The sequence below is a fragment of the Octopus sinensis genome, linkage group LG21 (genome assembly GCF_006345805.1).
Source record: "Octopus sinensis linkage group LG21, ASM634580v1, whole genome shotgun sequence".
In the NCBI taxonomy this organism is placed as follows: Eukaryota; Metazoa; Mollusca; class Cephalopoda; order Octopoda; family Octopodidae; genus Octopus; species Octopus sinensis.
This window is the reverse complement of record NC_043017.1, coordinates 24,550,000-24,572,168: the sequence shown is the minus strand read 5'-3', so window position 1 is coordinate 24,572,168 and position 22,169 is coordinate 24,550,000. Positions and strand designations below refer to the sequence as shown.

The 22,169-nt window shown below is 37.2% G+C and overlaps 1 protein-coding gene across 4 annotated transcripts in view; it reads right to left on the bottom strand.

The window, feature by feature from the left end:
* Positions 1-22,169, bottom strand: part of LOC115223032 (hybrid signal transduction protein dokA-like) — a 77,607-nt gene that overhangs the window by 16,529 nt on the left and 38,909 nt on the right. For all 4 annotated transcript variants that reach the window (XM_036512077.1, XM_036512076.1, XM_029793462.2 and 1 more), the window contains exons 3-4: positions 6,383-6,505; positions 3,295-3,352 (exon numbers count right to left, since the gene is read on the bottom strand). In XM_036512077.1, the coding sequence (XP_036367970.1) occupies positions 3,295-3,352; positions 6,383-6,505 (181 nt within the window). The remainder of the gene's footprint in view (positions 1-3,294; positions 3,353-6,382; positions 6,506-22,169) is intronic.

Genomic DNA, 22,169 nt, shown 5'->3' with positions numbered 1-22,169 from the left:
TTTGTTATCAGATGTCTATCACTGTATGATTCATCTATTGATTTTAAGAGTTATGATGTTCATATCATTACTGAAGAGAATGTTTTGTTTGTCCAATTGACTAAGAATAGCAGCCAAATCTTTAAATAACATCCTTTCTTCTTAAAAAGAAAAGAAGGGTATATAGCATAATGTAGTTTTATATCAAAAAGCAATCTCTATATCCAACTTAACATGGTTGTTTTGTTAGAATGCCAAATATTGTATCATTTTCTATGGAGAACATGCTCTTGCTTACCTTCAGCCTCAGTTTCTAGACATAAATGGTCCCGAGACCAAAGCCTCTACCACAACTTTTAAGAAATGTGGTGGCAAACTAGCTCAGGAAGGAGGGACGCTACTCCCTGAGACCCCTTTTGAACTCCCTTACTCTCTCTCTCTCTATATATATATATATATATACTGTTTTACTCTTTTACTTGTTTCAGTCATTTGACTGCGGCCATGCTGGAGCACCGCCTTTTTAATCGAGCAACTCGACCCCAGGGCTTATTCTTTTGTAAGCCCAGTACTTATTCTATCGGCCTCTTTTGCCGAACCGCTAAGTAACGGTTGTCAAGCAATGCTAGGGGGACAAACACAGACACAAACACACACACACATATATATATATATATATACATATATACGACAGGCTTCTTTCAGTTTCCGTCTACCAAATCCACTCACAAGGCTTTGGCCGGCCCAAGGCTATAGTAGAAGACACTTTCCCCAAGGTGCCACGCAGTGGGACTGAACCCAGAACCATGTGGTTGGTAAACAAGCTACTTACCACACAGCCACTCCTGCGCCATATATATGTAAAAATTAATAATGAAGGATGCCACTTGTAGCACCAGTATGCTAAAGAAAGCAATGAAAATAACTCAAAACCACAGTTTCCCTTGTACACAAAGGCGAAATCGAGGGAATGGGAGTCTATGGTACAGGGCCTTAGAATTTTACTGCCCGTTCCCTTCATTTCACTCTTGTGTACAAATGAAAACTGTGGTTTTGAGTAGTTTTGACTGCTATCTTTAGCATGCTGGTGCTACAAGTGGTACCCTTCAATATTAATTGATAATTTTGCTTTTATGATTCTTTTACGCATGCTAGTCACTGATATTATTGTAAATTATTAATAGTAATATCCTTATATATATACATACACACACACACATACATGATGGGCTTCTTCCAGTTTCCACCTACCAATTTCACTCACAAGGCTTAGGTCAGCCAGGGTCTATGGAAGACACTTGCCCAAGATGCCATGCAATGGGACTGAACCCAGAACCATGTGTTTGGGAAGCAAACTTCTTATCACACAACAGAATTTTGGAAAAGAGAAAAAATTCCATAAAAAGTTTAAGAGTAAAATTTTATTTTAGGTTCTATATTTGTTTTGTTTTTTTTATGTTTTTTCCATGCCGTTCAACTTGAGTCATCTTCTGGATGGCTTAGATCCAAGAATTATAAATGGATCAACACTCCCAGACTAATTGAGGATTTTTCATCATCTTTTTAATCCTTTTTAATACTATAGGCGCAGGAGTGGCTGTGTGGTAAGTAGCTTGCTTACCAACCACATGGTTCCGGGTTCAGTCCCACTGCGCGGCACTTTGGGCAAGTGTCTTCTACTATAGCCTCGGGCTGACCTAAGCCTTGTGAGTGAATTTGGTAGACGGAAACTGAAAGAAGCCCATCGTATATATCATCATCATCATCATCATCGTTTAACGTCCGCTTTCCATGCTAGCATGGGTTGGACGGTTCAACTGGGGTCTGGCAAGCCCGAAGGCTGCACCAGGCCAGTCAGATCTGGCAGTGTTTCTACAGCTGGATGCCCTTCCTAACGCCAACCACTCCGAGAGTGTAGTGGGTGATTTTATGTGCCACCGACACAGGTGCCAGACGAGGCTGGCAGACGGCCACGCTCGGATGGTGTTTTTTATGTACCACCGACACAGGTGCCAGACGGGGCTGGCGGACGGCCACGCTCGGATGGTGTTTGTTACGTGCCCTCAGCACGGAGGCCAGTCGTTGCGGTACTGGCTACGATCACGTTCGGATGGTTTTCTTATGTGCCACCGGCACTGGTACCACAAGGATACAAATTCCATTGATGTTCATCTATTTTGATTTGGTTCGATTTGATTTGATTTGATTCGATTCGATTCTCACTTGCCTCAACAGGTCTTCACAAGTGTCACAAGAAGGAAGGTATGCACAGGTGGACTGACTACGTCCCAGGTAGGGGCCACGGATTTATGGCTTCACTAGTCTTGCCGGGTCTTCTCACGCACAGCATACTTCCATAGGTCTCGGTCTCTAGTCATTTCCATGGTGAGACCTAACGTCCGAAGGTCGTGCTTCACCACTTCGTCCCAGGTTTTCCTGGGTCTACCTCTTCCACGGGTTCCCTCAACTGCTAGGGATTGGCACTTTCTCACACACCTATCTTCATCCATTCTCGCCACATGACCATACCAGCGCAATCGTCTCTCTTGCACAGAACAACTGATGCTTCTTAGGTACAACATTTCTCTCAAATGGCAATGAAAGGGTTAAAGCAACTTATCCCAACCAGATATAATGTGATTGTATTTTATATCCATTCTAAGAATGAATAAATCTCGCAAGGTTGGGTATGATTACGCGGTACACCCCCACCACATACACTCACGCACACACACACGCACACATGTGCACACACACATGTGCACACACACATGTGCACACACACATGTGCACACACACATGTGCACACACACATGTGCACACACACATGTGCACACACACATGTACACACACATGTACACACACACATGTACACGTACACATGTACACACACACATGTACACACACACACATGTATATACACACATGTACACACACACACATGTACACACACACATGTACACACACATGTACACATACACATGTACACACGCACACACATGTACACACACACATGTACACACACACATGTACACACACACATGTACACACACACATGTACACACACATGTACACATACACATGTACACACACACATGTACACACGCACACACATGTACACATACACACACACATGTACACACACTTGTACACACACACACACACATGTACACACACACAGCTGTCTAAAAATAGTCTCAATGTGATTTACTGCCTAACACATCAACTTTCAAAAGACATGGCAATCGACTGATAAGAAAGTAGCAAGTTTTATGTTATGAATGATGAATTAGTATAAAATTTCCGTCAATATACCGAATGCATTTATTTTCAGCATTACATTCTAGGCAATTCGATATATGATCACATCCATCTGTAAAAAAAAAAAAAGAGAGAGAAAATAGTCAAATAAAGAAATTGTTAATACAAATGCTGATTTTTCTGTACAATTACGTATACAATTCATATTTTTTTCTCATGCAAAAAAGAGAAAAAAAACTTGTTCAGTATTCAAAAGAAAAGCCATGTACAGCAACTTAACATGTTTCTAATTATTCTAATTATTGCATAGGTGCAGGCATGGCTATGTGGTAAGAAGCTTGGTTCCTAGCCACATGGCTCTGGGTTTATTCCCACAGTGTGACACCTTGAGCAAGTGTCTTCTACTATAGCCTTGGACCAACAAAAGAAAACCGGCACAGCCTCCTGGCTTCCCAGACCCTGGTTGAACCGTCCAACCCATGCTAGCATGGAAAACGGATGTTAAACGATAATGATGATGATGATATATATATATATATATATATATATATATATATGTATGTATGTATGTATGTCTGCATTGTCACTTTTTTGTTCCCAAATGTGACCCTCTGTAAATTCTAAATTTTATTTTAGAATTTATGGGAGCAACTATATATGCATATATCTTTGTGTATGGATCTTTCTGTCAATGTTTGTCTCCCACCACTGCTTGACAACTGCAGTTAGTGTATTTATGTCTCGTAAGTTAGTAGTTTGGCAAAAGAGACCGACAGAATAAGTACAAGGCTTTAAAAAAATAAATCTTGGGGTTGATTTGTTTGATTAAAAACCCTTTAAGGCAGTCCCCTTGCATGGCTGCAATCAAATGACTGAAACAAGTAAAAGATTTAAAAAAAAAGGTAAAAGATTGCATTGGGGACTTTTAGATGGTGTTTTTACTTAAAGATCCTTTATAAAAAAAATGGTCATAATGAATATTCAGTGCATTTTTTAATTAAAAACAAACAAAAAATAACGAAAACAAAAAGGAGTGGAGGAGTGAATGATAATGTGACAAGAACTTGTAGAGTAGTTTTAGTTTGAGAAAAATTAATTCAAACAGGTAGAGTGTTTTGCAGTAATTGAAAAGAATGGGTTGACCTGCCATATCCTAGTAATACTAGTAAAGTTCCCAGACATGAGTATAATTAAAGAAGCTGTGAAAGGTTAATCAAATGTCACTAATTATGCAAAAGTAAAGGAAGGCTTAGAGAAATGTATTACCTTTGTTTGAGATACATAGACACAGATTTTCTTTCACTCTCAAACACACATATATGACTATACACACTCACACACACACACATATACATACATACACACATATACATAGATAAATATATATATATACACACACACACCACATATATATACATACACACACACATATATATATAAATATAGGTCAAAGTAGTGAGGAAAGGCAAACAATTAGTCAAGGCAGAACAAGGACATTAGATTTCATTGAATTCAATCTAAAAAAATTTGCTACATAGCAAATGGTAAAAATAGTACCAACTGGTAAAGATAATCTCTGACAGTTGTTTCTGGGATATCCCAGCTATTGGAGCAATGTATTGAATGAAATATAGTGGAAAGAATTATAGGTCCAAATGACATACATAATAGTGATAATGCTGGGAGCAAGCCAAAGAACACTACCCTAAAACCTAGCATGCCCTCTAATAGTACAGCATCCAATCCACATACAGCAAGTTCCTATGGACCAGATAGATCTGGTTGCAACTGCAAATCTAGGAATGGATGCCTGCTGCAAACCCATTGCAGAAGGTTTAATGTTGTCTACAAATGCATGGTTCATAACACACTTCACAATTCTACTAGGTACTATATTGGATCTACAATTAATCTCTAGCATTGGCATGTAAAGACCATCTTATCTGATGGAGGCGAAGTGGCTGAGTTCCTTTTGAGTGTTGGGCCTCATGGAGGTAATGACCAAGACCTTTGGCATTATGTCGTGCTTGAGAAGAAGACCCATCAAGCTGAGAGAGAGAGAGAAAGAGGGAAATGGGAGTACTCAGCCAGTATCTGAGAGCTGTGAAATTGAGTCCCGTGGCTGTTTGCTGACCACTTTTTCCATCTTATAAAGGTAAAATACACAATCTTCCTGCTGTTTTCATAGCTATACTGCATTCAGAATACTAAATTTCTTGTCTGTATGATACACATTTGACACTTCCAAAAACAAAAACAAAAAAAGACAAAACAAGTTTGTTTACATATGTTGTTGCACATATAAATATATATGTGTGTGTGTGTGAGTGTATATACATATGTGTATATATGAATGTATGTCATCGTCATCATCATTATCATCACAATCATCATCATTACACATCTGTTTTCCATACTGCGAATGTGTGTGTGTGTGCGAAAGAGACAGGAGGAGGAAAAAAGAGAGATTGAGAGAGATAAAGAGAAAGGGAGAAATAGAGAGAAGTGTGTAAATGAACTGTTTTCTACTTATTCATGCTACTTAATGTATGACTCAAAAAGTCCAATCTACTAAAAGATATATTAGTACAAACTGACCGGCCTTCTAGCTGTCACTATTGCATTGCAAAAATTCTCCTTTTCTGCTAATTTATGCTACATGACCTAACTGGCAGAATGTTACTGTATATACAGCTGTACAGTATGGTAAAGTGCAATATAATATTGTACAGAACAAAATAGTATGGAGAACATTATAGTATAGGATATCAAGATAGTACTGTGGGGTGCAGTATAGTATTGTAGAGCGTTATATAATATAGCGGAAGAAGGTGGTGAGCTGGTAGAAATGTTAGCACACCGGGCGAAATGCTTATTGGTATTTGGTCTGTCTTTACATTTTGAGTTCAACTGGTACTTAATCTATCGACCCTCAAAGGATGAAAGGCAAAGTTGACCTTGGCGGAATTTGAACTCAGAATGTAAAGACACGAAATACTGCTAAGCATTTCGCCCAGCATGCTAGCAATTCTGCCAGCTTGCTGTCTTGCCTCCACCCATAACAAGACAAAGAAAAATATATCTGGAAACAAAACAACAGAGGCTTTGTGAGAGAAATTGTAGAAGGTTGCTGTTAACGTACCTTTTCTGCAATCTCTTTTGTTGTCATGCAAAACTGAGTTGTTGTTAAGGCAGCTACAGGAGTTATTATTGCACCAAGCTTTCCAACCACATGGAACGGTATCATTGCATTCATTAGAGTAACCTAAAAGAAACAAAGAAAAACAATGATAAAAAAAAATCTTTTTTTTTAAATTTACCCATCACTAATTGAAAAGAATGACAATTCAGTGAAATTATGACAATAATAAATCAATCAATCCATAATTTTATTTATTAATTTTACACAATTATAATGGAAGCAAATAGCTGGAAATTAAGGTCTTCTGTCATTGTGTTGTGAATTTGCAACATGGGTTTTTAAAAAAATATAAACGATGAAGAGCAATTAACCCATTAATTGGGAAATTAAATTTCATGGTTATTCCAGTAATGACGTTGAATATCTACCAAAAGATGGCATTTGTATTTTCTGTAAGTCATATAGCCTCAATAAACTCGATATAATTTCAACAAAAAATAGTTCAAACATGACATTCCTCAACAAAAGATAGACTGGTATGTAAAACTGCTTTCTGCAGTTAAGGATAATGAAATTTGAGAGGATATATCTGATTTCTGCTGTAAAAGGGTTAAAAACCAGTGCAATGGTGAAATAAAGACAAAGAAAAGCATTTGTTTCATTTTTTTTGTCCTAATTCCATCTTTAACAGGTCTTAGCCACAAACTAAAAATTTTAATAAATGAAAATACAAAGTGTAGACATTGCTCTATCTAGGGAGGGTCATTAAACCAATAATAATAAACACACTGGTTCAATTTCACTCCTTTATTGTTCATCAATTGGTTAGTTATCCAACCAACTAACTAATCGTTTGTTTAATTTGTTGCTAAACAATCAATCAGTTGTTTGTCAAAGGCCTTTCATTGCTATTCATGATCTCATCAATGCCATGCGCTCTCTTCTACAGGTCTGTTTTGAATTTCAAAACAAAGCAAGAGCAGATATCAACATTTTATATCAAGATTTTACATTAGTGCTTAACAATATGGAATTGTTTAATAAATTTATTGTTCTCTTTAACCTGTTTGCATTTAAACCAGCCATATCTGGTCCAAATAGTTTACCTTTTTTTTATGCTCAAATAGGCCAGATGTGGTTTCTCATACCAAACCTACAATATCATTCTAAAAAATTAACATTTATGTCATCAAAATCTCAGAACAGCAAGATAATGGATGATTAATTCAAGACAATGTGAATAAATAAGCATTACATTTAACAGAATAATTTGAATGCTAAAGGGTTAATCCTTTCATGACCAGATTTCCTCATCATCATCATTGTTTAACATCCTCCTTCCATGCTGGTATGGGTTGGACGGTTTGATAGGAGCTGGTCAGGCAGGAGCCTGCATCATGCTTCTGTCTGTTTTGGCTGGGTTTTTATGGCTGGATGCCCCTTCCTAACACCAACCACTCCACAGAGTGGGCTGAGTGCTTTTTATGTGGTACTCACACAGGCGAGGTCAGTTTTGGCAGGATTTTTACATTTGGATGCCCTTCCAAATGCCAACCGCTTTACAGTGTGGACTTGGTGCTTTTTAAGTGGTACCTGCACTGGTAGGGTCACCGAGTAACTGCGCAAAACAAGAAATCTTTGAGAAGGGAGGGGGTATTGGAGGAGGTGATCTCGTGCCAGATGATGAAAGATTAGAGTGTGACAGAAAGACAGTCTTGCTGTTGAGGAGGTCATGGTTTCTAATAGAATATTACATTGCTCATGTATTTCAATAAATTTGCTAAAATAATTAAGATTTTTGAAGAATTTAATAAATATAACTAACTTTTTTTATGAAATATAAGCAGCTATCTGAAATACAAGAAAGGATTCATACATAAAAAAATTATGATGGAAGATTTTAATTCCAATTCTTTTTTTTCTTTTAGTTGTTCCAGTCATTTGATTGCGGCCGCACTGTAGCACCACCTCGAAGGGTTTTAGTCAAACTAACTGACCTCAGGACTTATATTTTTAAAGCCCAGTACTTGTTTTATCAGTCTCTTTAAAATAAAAGCAATAATAAAAGCAAGAGGTTTTCTGTAATGGAACTACAGGTGGTCTCAGGTGGGTTTGCATGAGATTGGTTTAAAATCATCTCTCTCTATCCGCTTAGTCGAAGTCGACTCTCGGTCACTCATTGGATCAGTGTCCTCCAGTCAGTTCTATCCTGGGCCGCTTCTTTCAGATTGGCTATGTCCATTCTGGTATCACTCTTGATGGTGTCAAGCCAGCGGGTTCTTGGCCGGCCTCGTCCTCTCTTGCCACTGACCATTCCGAGCATGATGTCCTTCTCCAGGGATTTTCTCTGCATAATATGACCGAAATATGCCAATCTATGCTTGGTGATCCAAAATCATAGTAGAACTAATAATTCAGAATCCTTAATACTTTCGCTTTCATATTACTCTATCAGATATGAGGGTGGGCTGCAAATTTCTTAGGCTGACTATGAAGGATTGATGTTAAAGCCGTGAAATCTTGCATATATTAATTTCAACTCTTTTTATTAATAGCTGCATGGTTTCTTTCCAGGTAGACTGACTGTTCAAAGATGACTTTAGAATTTCTTGTTTGTGTCATTATCAGAGTATCTGGTTACTCTTATATGATACCCAGTGAAATTGAATAAACCAAAGTATCAGATAAAGTTTTATGTTATCATCAGAGCAAGGTGGTCCTGACATGTTTATGCTTGGTCGGTTGAAAGTCAATATAGGAGCCTCTGTGCAGTCTAGATACACCGTCAGGTTCATGCCATTATCAGAATGATAGAGATGTAGCATGTTTATTCTTGGTTGAGAACAAGTCAATATAGAAGCCTCTGTGTAGTCTCTCAATCTACTAGAAATAGCAACCAAATATCACCAATATCATATTCTACTGTCTTTAAAAATGAAATAAACATGGAATATTGTAGTCCTAGATATACTATCCCTGCAAAAAAAGAAACAAAATAAAAAGAATACAAAACAGGGTGTTTATAACTTGAATGCAATCAATCAAGATGCGTTGGATTAGCATGACCTTTGAATAACAACTCGATCAGACCATCCAAACATGGCTTGGATGTTAAAGATGAAATAAATGGAGCATGAACACAGGAAATATAAGACATTTGCTACTGTTTCTCTTGTGTATTTGATTACCAACATTACTCATGTGCTTGGCTGGTGATTGTAGTGTTTTACTTAACCAACAATAAAATAATATTTCTGCCTAATGACTAAGCACAGCAGGTGTAGATAGTCACGGAAATTTAGTACAGCTGTGTACCCAGTTAGTAAATATCTACTGCAGGGTACTCAGGGTACAACTAAACATTGTGATTTGCTTAGTGATCAACTAAGCACTCAAAGTGTATGCAGTGATTAACAAGGCACTTGTAATGCACCCAGATAGTGGCTCAGTACTGTACAAAGTGCACCAGTATAGTCAGTGATTAACAAAGCACTTGTAGTGTCCCTAGTGAGCAACAAAGCACTGTGGTGCACCTAGTTTGCAACTCAGTACTGCGTAGTACCTAGTATGCAAAATGAGCACAGGAGAATACCTGGTTAGTGAACAATAACAGCAGTGTACACTGCAGTGAAGTTTTTGTGATTATTGCAACCAAGTAGTGCTGTATAGCCGAAACAATGCATGCTGTGTTTACAGCAGTTGCATTCACTGCAACTACCTATCAACAATTGAACAACTTAGTCAGTGATCTGAGAAATAAAAAAAATTGCAGTGCAGATGCACATAGTGGAGGAATGGTTAGTGTGCTGTGTGACTTTTGGGGCAGCATGAGAGGTGAGTTGTTCAAGTTCTCATTGAAATGCTGCTGCAAAATGTATATTCAGTGCTAATGCTAAATGGTGGGTGGAAATACCATTACCTTACATTTTATATCTTCTATGTTACTGTAAAAAAAAAAAAAAAAAAATCAAAGAGGAAATAAGAGTCTGTATCAGAAGGAAGGTTCCATGTCAGATTTTTTTTGGTGAGGAAAAAATAATATTATAAGTGGAAATATGGGTTTATATCAGAAGGAAGGTCCAAGCCAGAAAATATAAGGATTTTTTTTTGGTGGGGGGAAAAAATAATAATAAAAAGTGGAAATATGGGTCTATCTCAGAAGGAAGGTCCAAGTCAGAAAATATAAGGATTTTTTTTGACGGGGAAAAAAATAATAATAAAAAGTGGAAATATAGGTCTATATCAGAAGGTAGATCCAAGTCAGAAAATATTAGGATTTTTTTTGGTGGGGAAAAAAGTAATAATAAAAAGAGGAAATATGGGTCCATATCAGAAGGAAGGTCCAAGTCAGAAAATATAAGGATTTTTTTTGGTGGGGAAAAAATAATAATAACAAGTGGAAATATGGGTCTATATCAGAAGAAAGGTCCAAGTCAGAAAATATTACGATTTTTTTTGGAGGGAAGGTCCAACCACTACCACCACCACCACTCTAACATCTACTTTTCTATACTTGCATGAGTTGAATAAAGTTTATTCAGGTAGATTTTCTATGGCAGGATGCTCTTCCTGTTGCTAATGCTCATCTGATTCCAAGAAAGATAATATTTTCCTGTTGTCTGACATGTTCTCACAGAATATTGGGAATGAATGACAGTGACATTCAAACACATTCATATTCACACACACACACACCACACAAGTTTCTTTTAGTTTCCATCAACCAAATCCATTGATGAAGCTTTGGTTCACCAGGGCCTAAAGTAGAAGACAACAACTGTCCAAAGTACTGTACAATGGGACTGAACCCAAAACCACGTGGTTGGGAAGCAAACTTCTTAACTACACAACAATATCAAATATTTTTTAAAAAGAAAATATATAAACATATATAGGCGCAGGAGTGGCTGTGTGGTAAGTAGCTTGCTAACCAACCACATGGTTCCGGGTTCAGTCCCACTGCGTGGCATCTTGGGCAAGTGTCTTCTGCTATAGCCCCGGGCCAACCAATACCTTGTGAGTGGATTTGGTAGACGGAAACTGAAAGAAGCCTGTCGTATATATGTATATATATATATGTGTGTGTATGTGTTTGTGTGTCTGTGTTTGTCCCCCTAGCATTGCTTGACAACCGATGCTGGTGTGTTTACGTCCCCGTCACTTAGCGGTTTGGCAAAAGAGACCGATAGAATAAGTACTGGGCTTACAAAGAATAAGTCCCGGGGTCGATTTGCTCAACTAAAGGCGGTGCTCCAGCATGGCTGCAGTCAAATGACTGAAACAAGTAAAAGAGTAAAGAGTAAAGAGAGTAAACAAAACATATTCCAGCATTCATTGAAAATGTCAGAAGGTTGAAAAAATCTCAGATGGTTTTTGCAGTGTTTAATCATAATGTGTTTCTGTGTGACACAAAGCTCTACCCTAGATTTTCATTCATTTTCTTGCCAACACTTACATTCTTTCTGTTCTTGTTTTTGACCTTCTGCCCTATGGAATTTTCAACAGACAACACATGCATGTACAAGCACATTAAAACATACGATTTATAAATGCATTAACTGTTTTCACGAAGACCACCCATTATAAAGTTTATATGCTAAACAATCAATGAAAGAAAAAGAAGCGAACTAAGAATAATTAAAACAAAAAACAAGCCAGTCAAAGCAATTCTGAAGCAATATCAATTTACAGTTTTCTCTACTAAAACAGGGAAATAACAGCATAAATAATTTAGAAATGTTGCCACTAACTGGGTTGCTAAGATGCTGGTCTGCTTCACTGAAGAGCCAGTAGGCTTTGCATCCTGTTACTGATGTGTCTCTTGCAAAGACAGTTAAAAACTAAACGCCTCAATCAATCTCACTGCAAACTGGTTCCATGGGAAGAGAGGCTTCACTCGTTACGGCAAACAACAATGGTAGGTATTAGCTCATAGACAAAAAAGCATTTAATTAAAACTTGTAGCGTTTAGCTCAAATCATTGAAGAGACACAGACACAGGTACGGCTGTGTGGTAAGATGTTTGCTTCCCAGCCACATGGTTCTGGGTTCAGTTCCACTGCACACCAACTTGGACCAGTTTTTTTCCAATAAAATCCTGTGCTGACCAAAATCTTGTGAGTGGATTTGGAGAATGGAAACTAAAAGAATCCTGTCGTGTGTGTGTATGTATGTATGAATGTATATATATATATATATATATATATATATATATATATATATATATATATATATACGTACATATTTATATATAACGGGAAGCTTTATGAAAATAGACAAAAGACGAAGGCAGGTGGAAAACAAACAAACAATTGTATTAGTATGGCGCTCAGGAAATATAAATAAAACAAGTCTTTAACGTTTCGAGCCTACGCTCTTCAACAGAAAGATACACAGAGAGAAAAAAAACACAGAAAGAAGGAGAGAAAAATATATATATATATATAGTTAATCCAAACAAGAAAGCACAAAAAAACACAACAACGCGAGGATATGGAACAAATATAGTATTATTGGACACTGAGGAAAGAAGGAAAGAAGGAGGGTTTAACGTTTCGAGCGGAGCTCTTCATCAGAAACATAGAAGGAAAGATCCAGAGAAGGGAAGACAGAGGAAAAAAAATCGCCAACGGTACACACGCAGTCACATATATATATATATATATAAATGAGTGTGTGACTTTGAGTTTGTTCCTCACCACTGCCTGACAACCAGTGTTTGTTTGTTTTTGTCCTTTATAACTTAGTTGTTCGGCAGGAAGAGACTAACAGAATAAGTAGCAGGCTTAAAAAAAAAAATGCACTGAGTTTGATTTGTTTGACTAAACCCTTCAAGGCAGTTCCCTAACAAGGTGACCCTGCCAGTGCTGGTGCCACTTAAAATGCATCCAGTCCACACTGTAAAGTGGTTGGCATTTGGAAGAGCATCCAGCTGTAAAAGCCATGCCAAAACTGACCTTGCCTGTGCTTGTGCCACGTAAAAGGCACTGAGTCCACTCTGCAGAGTGGTTGGTGGTAGGAAGGGCATCCAGCCATAAAAACCCTGCCAGAAGAGACAAAGTAGCATAGGGTAGTTTTTCTACCTGACTAACTCCAGTGAACTGTCCTACTCATGCCTGCATGGAAGATGACCATCAAACGATGATAATGATAATATATATATATATATATATATCAAAATAAGTAACAAGAATGACTCCGGTAATTTGGTACGGTCGTTTTGTACTACATCATTTTATTAAATGTTGTAAGTATTACAACATTTAATAAAATGATGTAGTATGAAACGATCGTACCAAATTACCAGAGTCATTCTTGTTGCTTATTTTGATTATAAACACCCACGGATTTTTATGGATAACACCATACAGAATTCTGGTGCATCTAAATTAAGTACCACATTCATTTGAATCTAAAATTTTGCTGAACTTATATATATATATATATATATATATATATATATATATATATATATATAATATATATGTTTATGTGTGTGTGTGTTACTGTCACCTCACTTTGACTACATGTGACAGTTGTTAACAAATGCCAGGGATTTAGTTATAAGATATTACATCAGATTAATCCTTCCTTGAATTAATGAAATAGCTTTCTTTTGTTATTGATCCAATGATCCCCACAAGCGTTTGCATGGGTCATGGAAATGGCATAACGGGAGTCCACTCCTGTGTAGCTTCTCTAAACAACAGATAATTGGTCCCCTGCCACAAAGCCAATAGGGCTGGTTACCCTCAGTTGGACATCACTGAATAATTAGGAAAAGGTCAGAAAATCGATTAAGCTTATTGCACATGTATATGATAAATTAAATATTTAAAATATATGATGCGATATGTGAGTTTCATCAGCTGTCAAGTCGAAGTTAAGACTACATGCATGCATGCGTGCATGTGTGTGTGTGTGTATGTGTTTATGTGTGCATGTATGTATGTCGGTTTGCATATATATGTACATGTGTGTGTGTATATATATGTATATGCATGTATATAGATGTGTGTATGTATGTATGCATGTACATATATGTGTATATCTATCTATCTATATATATATACGTGTGTGTGTGTATATATATATATAATGTATTTATATAAATATATATATATACACACACATACACACAAAATAATATATATTATATATATATATATATATATATAATATATATGTTTATGTGTGTGTGTGTGTATATATATATAATATATATATATATATATATATATATGAATGAAGTAAGCTATTTATTTCAGTTACTAAGCAATCAATGGGAACATCAATACAGCTAAGATGAACAGACAAACCAACCAACCAACCGATCGGTCGACCAAAAGAGAAATTTAATATACTTTATTTCACTACATATCTATTCAGTGATTGTTGGTTAGCAGTCAGGTTTAAAAAAAAAATACAAAACACACACATTGTGAACAAAAAAAAAAAAAAGAAAAGAAAAGAAAAGTATAATACAAAGTTACAAGGAAAGAAGATCTGAAAATAAATTGCAACAAATGAAGAAAAAAAAAAGAGGAAATAAAAAATAAAAATAAAAAATAAACAAATCAATTTACAAAATAAATAAATAAAATAAACAAATAAATGAATTAAAAAAAGAACAAAAAAAAAACAAAAAACAAAACAAAACCAAAACATGAAAAATCAGGAAGAAAAATGGATCAGTTAATAGTCTCTTAGATATACAAATCTGTATGAACAGAGAAGAGAATGTTTTTATGTGCAAATGTACATGTGTGAAATATCCAGAGAATTTAATCACACACACACACATGTATTTATTAATATGGCTTTATTAATGTGCCTGGGATGCTATCTCTCTTTCCATATCTACGCATAGCATTTTTAGTATTTCTACATATTTGTCTGTAAGAATTGGCAAGCATGAACCATTACTGAATTTGGATAATGAGGCAATTGAATAATGGGAAGTTTCATGTGAATGCAACACACACACACATGCACATTTGCACACAGATTTTATAAAGGTCAGCTTGCACTAGTTACTAATAAAAGAGGCACATTTACTTAATGTATAAATTTATTAACGTTCTGACTCCTCAGTTGATTGATGTTTTCTAATCTTCTCCCAGAAACCGTTCCAGCTTTTACTCAGCTACTGCTAACAGCAACAGAGACCGGAGAAGGTACTTAGACAACTAAAGTCCGAAAATATAACAACACAACTTAGGAAATCTTGGATCATCTCAGAGCAAAAAGACAAAAACAAATTCTTGAATCCTTTAGCATTTAAACTGGCTATATCTTGCACAAATGTTCTGCCTTTCTCTTTTTGGCACTCTATCGGTTATGATAACGAGTGTTCCAGTCGATCTGATCAGCAGAACAGCCTGCTCATGAAATTAAATTCCAAATGGCTGAGCACCCCACAGACACATGTACTCTTAACATAGTGCTCAGAAAAATTCAGCGTGACACAGACAGACAGTTGTGAACAAGTGTCACTGTCATACAAGCAGTGTCATTTCCAGTATTCTGCAAAAACATTACCTTGCCTGGAAACAGGTAAGGGTTGGCAACAGGAAGGGCATCTGACTGTAGTAAACCTGCCTCAATAAACTTTATCTGACCCATGCAAGCATGGAAAAAGTAAACATTAAAACAATGACAACAACGATATATATATGTGGAGGCACAATGGCCCAATGGTTAGGACAGTGGACTCACGGTCGGAGGATAGTGGTTTCGATTTCCAGACCGGGCATTGTGTGTGCTTATTGAGCGAAAACACCTAAAAGCTCCACAAGGCTCCGGCAGGGGGTGGTGGCGACCCCTGTTGTACTCTTTTGCCCCAACCTTCTCTCACTGTTTCTTGAGTAATGCTGCGATGGATTGGCATCCCGTCCAGCTGGGGGGAACACATATGCCATAGAAACCGGGAAACTGGGCCCATGAGCCCGGCTAGGCTTGAAAAGGGCACATAAATAATATATATATACAATCAGACTAGATCCTGGCGCAGCCTTCCAGCATGCCAGCCCAGTCAAACTGTCCAACCCATGCCAGCACGGACAATGGATGTTAAATGATGATGATAATGATGATGATATGTGTTGTGATGGCACATAGCTCAGTTGTTAGAGCACCGGACTCCCAATCATGGGGTAGTGAGTTCGATTCTCAGACTGGGCTGTGTGTTGTGTTCTTGAGCAAGCTGTATCGGCCTTTGCCTTTCCTTTGGATAACATAAGTGGTGCAGAGAGGGGAGGCTGGTATGCATGGGCGACTGCTGGTCTTCCATAAACAACCTTGCCTGGGGTTGTGCCTTGGAAGGGAACTTTCTAGGTGCAATCCCATGGTCATTCATGACCAAAGGGGTTCTTACATATGTCATAGTTTTGACCAGACTATTGGATGTTGTTATACATTGCTGGTTACAAATTGTTTTAGCTTCCAAATGATGCCACCTGCTGGTTAGGTGAGCAGGCCAACAATCTCCCAGATCGGAAAGCTAGTCTGTCACAAGGTTATCCATTTACAGATGAGTGGACTGGAGCAAGATGAAATGAAGTGTTTTACTCAAGAATACTACATGCCACCCAGTCTTGGAATTGAACCCACGATTGAGCAATCATGAGTGTAACACCCTAACCAATAGGCCATGCACCTTCACACACACACACACACACGTTACGTTCTTAGTTCAAATTCCGCCGAGGTCGACTTTGCCTTTCATCCTTTTGGGGTCGATAAATTAAGTACCAGTTACGCACTGGGGTCGATGTAATCGACTTAATCCCTTTGTCTGTCCTTGTTTGTCCCCTCTATGTTTAGCCCCTTGTGGGCAATAAAGAAATATATATATGTAGATATTTGTCTATACTTACACAAGTAGTCCAACACACACACACAGTCTATTAAAATTAGGCAGAAATCCCTGTAGATAAGAGACAATTTTATTTTACTTGTCAGATTGGAAATAGAAACGAGAGCTGTCTTTCAAGGCCATTTATAGATTTGGAAAAGGAAAGGGGTTACAATGGGGATGGCAAAGCCCCCCCACCCCCTCAACTCTGCTCCACTCTCCGCAGCCACCAAGTAAATCCAATAACTCTGCCCAGCCCCTACAACTGGCAGTGATTCCAACGCTCCCAACCCCCACCATTCAACCCCCAATATAGCAAAAAAAAAAAAAAAAAAAAAGATAGGGGTTGGATATGCCAACAGCTTAAAAGTAATAATAGAATTAGCTTTCAGTTTCTAATGTAAAAGGAAAGGGCGAATTTCCAACTCTTCAATTGAAAGGATGTTGCTAGAACAGATTTCTATTCTATTTTATTTTATGACCTTGTTATAAAGGGTGGGGGAGGAGGAGAGAGAAGGGGGTAACCAGAACATCACACACTAATAATTATTGTTGTAAACAGGAACAGAACTAATGAGACGATTATGTGCATGTGTTGCTAGCTAAACTCATCCAAGTGTCAGTGTAAGAATGAGTGCGTGTGTGTGTGTGCACGTGTGTGTGCGTAAGAGAGAGAGAGAGAGAATGTAAAGGTGTAATTGAGAGCTAAAAATATAATTTTAGATTACAAAATCACAAACACACACACATGTATGTATATATATATATATATATATATATAAGCATGTGTGTGCGTACGTGTATGATATACAAATCATGAATGTACACTAAATACACTCATATATATAAACATACACATATATCCATACATATATCTTCTATATATTAATATATATCTGTATATATATATATATATCTATCTATATATCTAATATACACACAACACACACACACACATACACACACACACACACACACACACATATATATATATATATATATGTATATATATATATATATATATACTTACACACATGTACATTATATATACAAATTATATATGTTCTATATGTGACTATGTATGTATATATTTCTATATGTATGTGTATATACATCCATATGTGAGTATGTGTCTATCTATCTATATATATACACACACACACACACACATACACACACGTATATAAATATGTATACACACACAACACATATACACGTTACGCAAGCATTATGTGTATGTGTGGGCATGCATACAATATGTGTAGGAGAAAGACTTATAATTTGATTAAAATATGCACCTACAAGTAAGTTCTAAAATACCCAAAGAGTAATTTGAAACAAGGATTTAAAAAAAAAAGTTCTTTTCTTCATTCTTCCTTTCTTTTTTAGTTTATTTTTATTCATTTTCTTGGCTGATGGACAATTAACACAGTATTTTTAGAAAAATTCTTCTATCTAACAAGTCAAATAATTCATCTTTTAATGTGTGGTATATATGGGTCCATATAGATATATATGGAAACCAAAATGAAAATTAAAATGAAAAAAAGGAAAAAAAGAGGAGTGCATGGCCAAATAATTGTATTTAATTTTGGTACAATGCCAGCAACTGGGAAGAGAGAATTCAAATTGTTTACCCCAAACCTTTTACTTAATTGGCACTTCATTGACCCTGAAAAGCAAAGTTGATTTCAGCTGGACTTGAACTCAGAACATAATGACTCAGAAGAACTGCTTCTAAGTGTTTTGTCTAATACACTACCTATTCTGCCAGTTTGCTGCCTTAAGTTTTAGCATTTAACCCATTAGTATTCAAGCAGGCCATATCAGGCCTCTCCTGCCTACCCTACAATACCATTCTGAAAATAAACAATCACATCATTGAAATTGAAAGCTACAAGATAATACATGAATAATTCAAAACAATGTAAATAAATAAGCATTACATTTGATAGCGAAGGTGCATGGCTCAGTGGTTAGAGCATCGAGCTTACAATTGTGAGGTTGTGAGTTAGAATCCTGGACCGGGCTACGTGTTGTGTTCTTGAGCAAGACACTTTATTTCACGTTGCTCCAGTTCACTCAGCTGTAGAAATGAGTTGCGATATCATAGGTGCCAAGCTGTATCGGCTGTTGCCTTTCCCTTGGATAATACTGGTGGCGTTAAGAGGGGAGGCCGGTATGCAAGGGCGACTGCTGGTCTTCCATAAACAACCTTACCCGGACTTGCCCTAGGAGGGTAACTTTCTAGGTGATCCCACGGTCAGTCATGACTGAAGGGGGTCTCAGCAACATTTGATAGATAACATGAATGCTGAAGGGCTAAACCTGCCATACCTGGTTAAAATAATCTAGCTGCTTTATTTTCAAACTGGCCAGATCCAGCCTCTCACACTTACTCTACAATATTATTCTGAAAATATACAATCACTTCATTGAAAGCTCAAAGCTACAAGGTGACTAATTCAAATCAATATGAACAGTGTTCTTGAGCAAGACACTTTATTTCACATTGCTCCAGTTCACTCAGCTGTAGAAATGAGTTGTGACGTCATTGGTGCCACGCTGTATCAGCCTTTCTCTTGGATAACACTGGTGGCATGGAGAGGTGAGGCTGGTATCCATGGGCGATTGCTGCTCTTTCATAAACAACCTTGCCCAGACTTACGCCTCAGAAGAGAACTTTCTAGGTGCAATCCCATGGTCATTCATGAATGAAGGGAGTCTTTACTTTATCTTTTGCGTTACATTAATAAGAGAAATCTGAATGCTCAAGGGATAATAATAATAACAATAATAATAATAATACTGAGAAGAGCATTATCGCTGTGAAAACAACAACCATTCATGAATTTATTTATTTATTTTTTAAATACATATTAAACCTGTGAATTTGCGTTTGTAATCTGGGAATGCATACAATGAGTTTCTCTGCCCTAGGTGTATGGAAAACACTCGGCGAGAAAAGGAAGAAAATTTGGACAAAATGCCACTAAGCGTTTTACCAGCATGCTAGTGATTCTGCTAGCTTGCTACCCTAATAATTATAATAATCCTTTCTATTATAGGCACAAGGCCTGAAATTTTGGAGGAGGGGGCTCAGTTGATAAGATCGACCCCAGTAAGCAACTGGCATTTAATTTATTGACCTCGAAAGGATGAAAGGCAAAGTTGACCTCAGTGGAATTTGAACTTAGAACGTAGCAATGGGCGAAATACTGCTAAGCATTTCGTCCAGCGTGCTAATGATTCTTCCAGCTCACTGCCTTCAATAATAATAACAATAATAATGGTTTCAAATTTTAGCACAAAGCCAGCAAGTTTGTGAAGGGGGGAAAGTCAAAAGTGTTCAACAGGTACTTATTTTATCAACCCTGAAAGAATGAAAGTTTTTGTTTGTTCCTTCTCAAGCCATACCTGGCTCATAAGTGCCGGTTTCCCGGTTTCCTTGGCATATAGGTTCCCCACCTGGACGGGACGCTGGTCCGTCGCAGGTGAGCTGCAAGATGCAGGAGGAAATTGTGAGAGAAAGTTGTGACGAAAGAGTCAGCAGAAGTTCGCCATTACCTTCTGCCGGAGCCGCGTGGAGCTCAAGTGTTTCGCTCATAAACACAAACATTGCCCGGTCTGAGATTCAAACCCGCGATCCCTCGACCACGAGTCCACTGCTCTAACCACTAGGCCATGTGCCTCCACGAAAGGATGAAAGCCAAGATAGTCTCAATCCAATGAGATAAAAAAAAAAAAAGAAAAAAGGGGTGAGGTGGTGGAGGTATAAAAAAATGTCACCAAGCAATTATGCTCTAATAAACAGCAGATTGTTGACTTGGCAGAAATATCAACCTGCAGAAAGTGTAATGAAAATAGGAAAGGATAAAAAAAAATATCAACTTATTTTGAAGATAATTACAGCCATTTGCCTCTTCCTGAAACACTCTCACTAACAAGCACTCAATAATTAGCAGAGGGTCAATATTCTATTACTGTTTCCTCACCATGCAAACCCTCTCTTCTCTCTCTCTCTCCCTCTTTCCACAACACCAGCTGCTGTTGTCACCACCATAATACTAAAAATAATAATAATGATGATAATAATAAAAATAATAATAATAAGAAGAAAAATAATAATAATAATAATACTAAAAATAATAATAATAATAATAATAATAATAATAATAATAATAATAATAATAATAAATGCCCTGATGCAATACCAGGCAGTGGCTCTCATGGCTTCTGATCTTAACTGACTGGAAGTGTTATCATGTACATTGTTTTGTCTTGGTATAAAAGATGGGCTACAGCAATATTGCTCAATACCACAGGTTTGCTTGTCAGTTGTTTGACCTTAACCAGTTGAGCATGTCCCTTAGTGGCTGACGATATGTGCATCTCTGATCACGAGCAGAAGTAGTGGGGGAGCATCATGGCCATGTGTTGAGAGGGATTCTTTGGAGTTTGAATGGTTCACCTCTGGAAACATAGGTGTTTCGTTCAACATCCTAAAGCAACCCTTATTCAGGGACCGTTTGAGCAGGATGGGCTACTCAACCTGAAGAAAATTCTAACTGGGCCCCACCTGCAAGGTCATGTGTTGTTCATCTTGATATGAGATCACCATGTCGCGCACATATGGTTGTGATGCATGTGCCTGGTGTACCTTTATCAGACGGGTAGTCATGATGGGTATATTGGGCTTCGTATATTTTACCCCAGTGTCACTTTGATGGCATGAACTGCTCTCTCACTCAATAATAATAATAATAATAATAATGATATTAATAATAATAATAATAATAATAATAATAATAATATAATAATAATAATGATAATAATAATAATAATCCTTTTTATTATAGGGATGAGGCTTGAAACTGGGTGGTGGTGGGAGAGACAGGAGAGTTGATTACATCAACTTCAGGGTTTTCAACT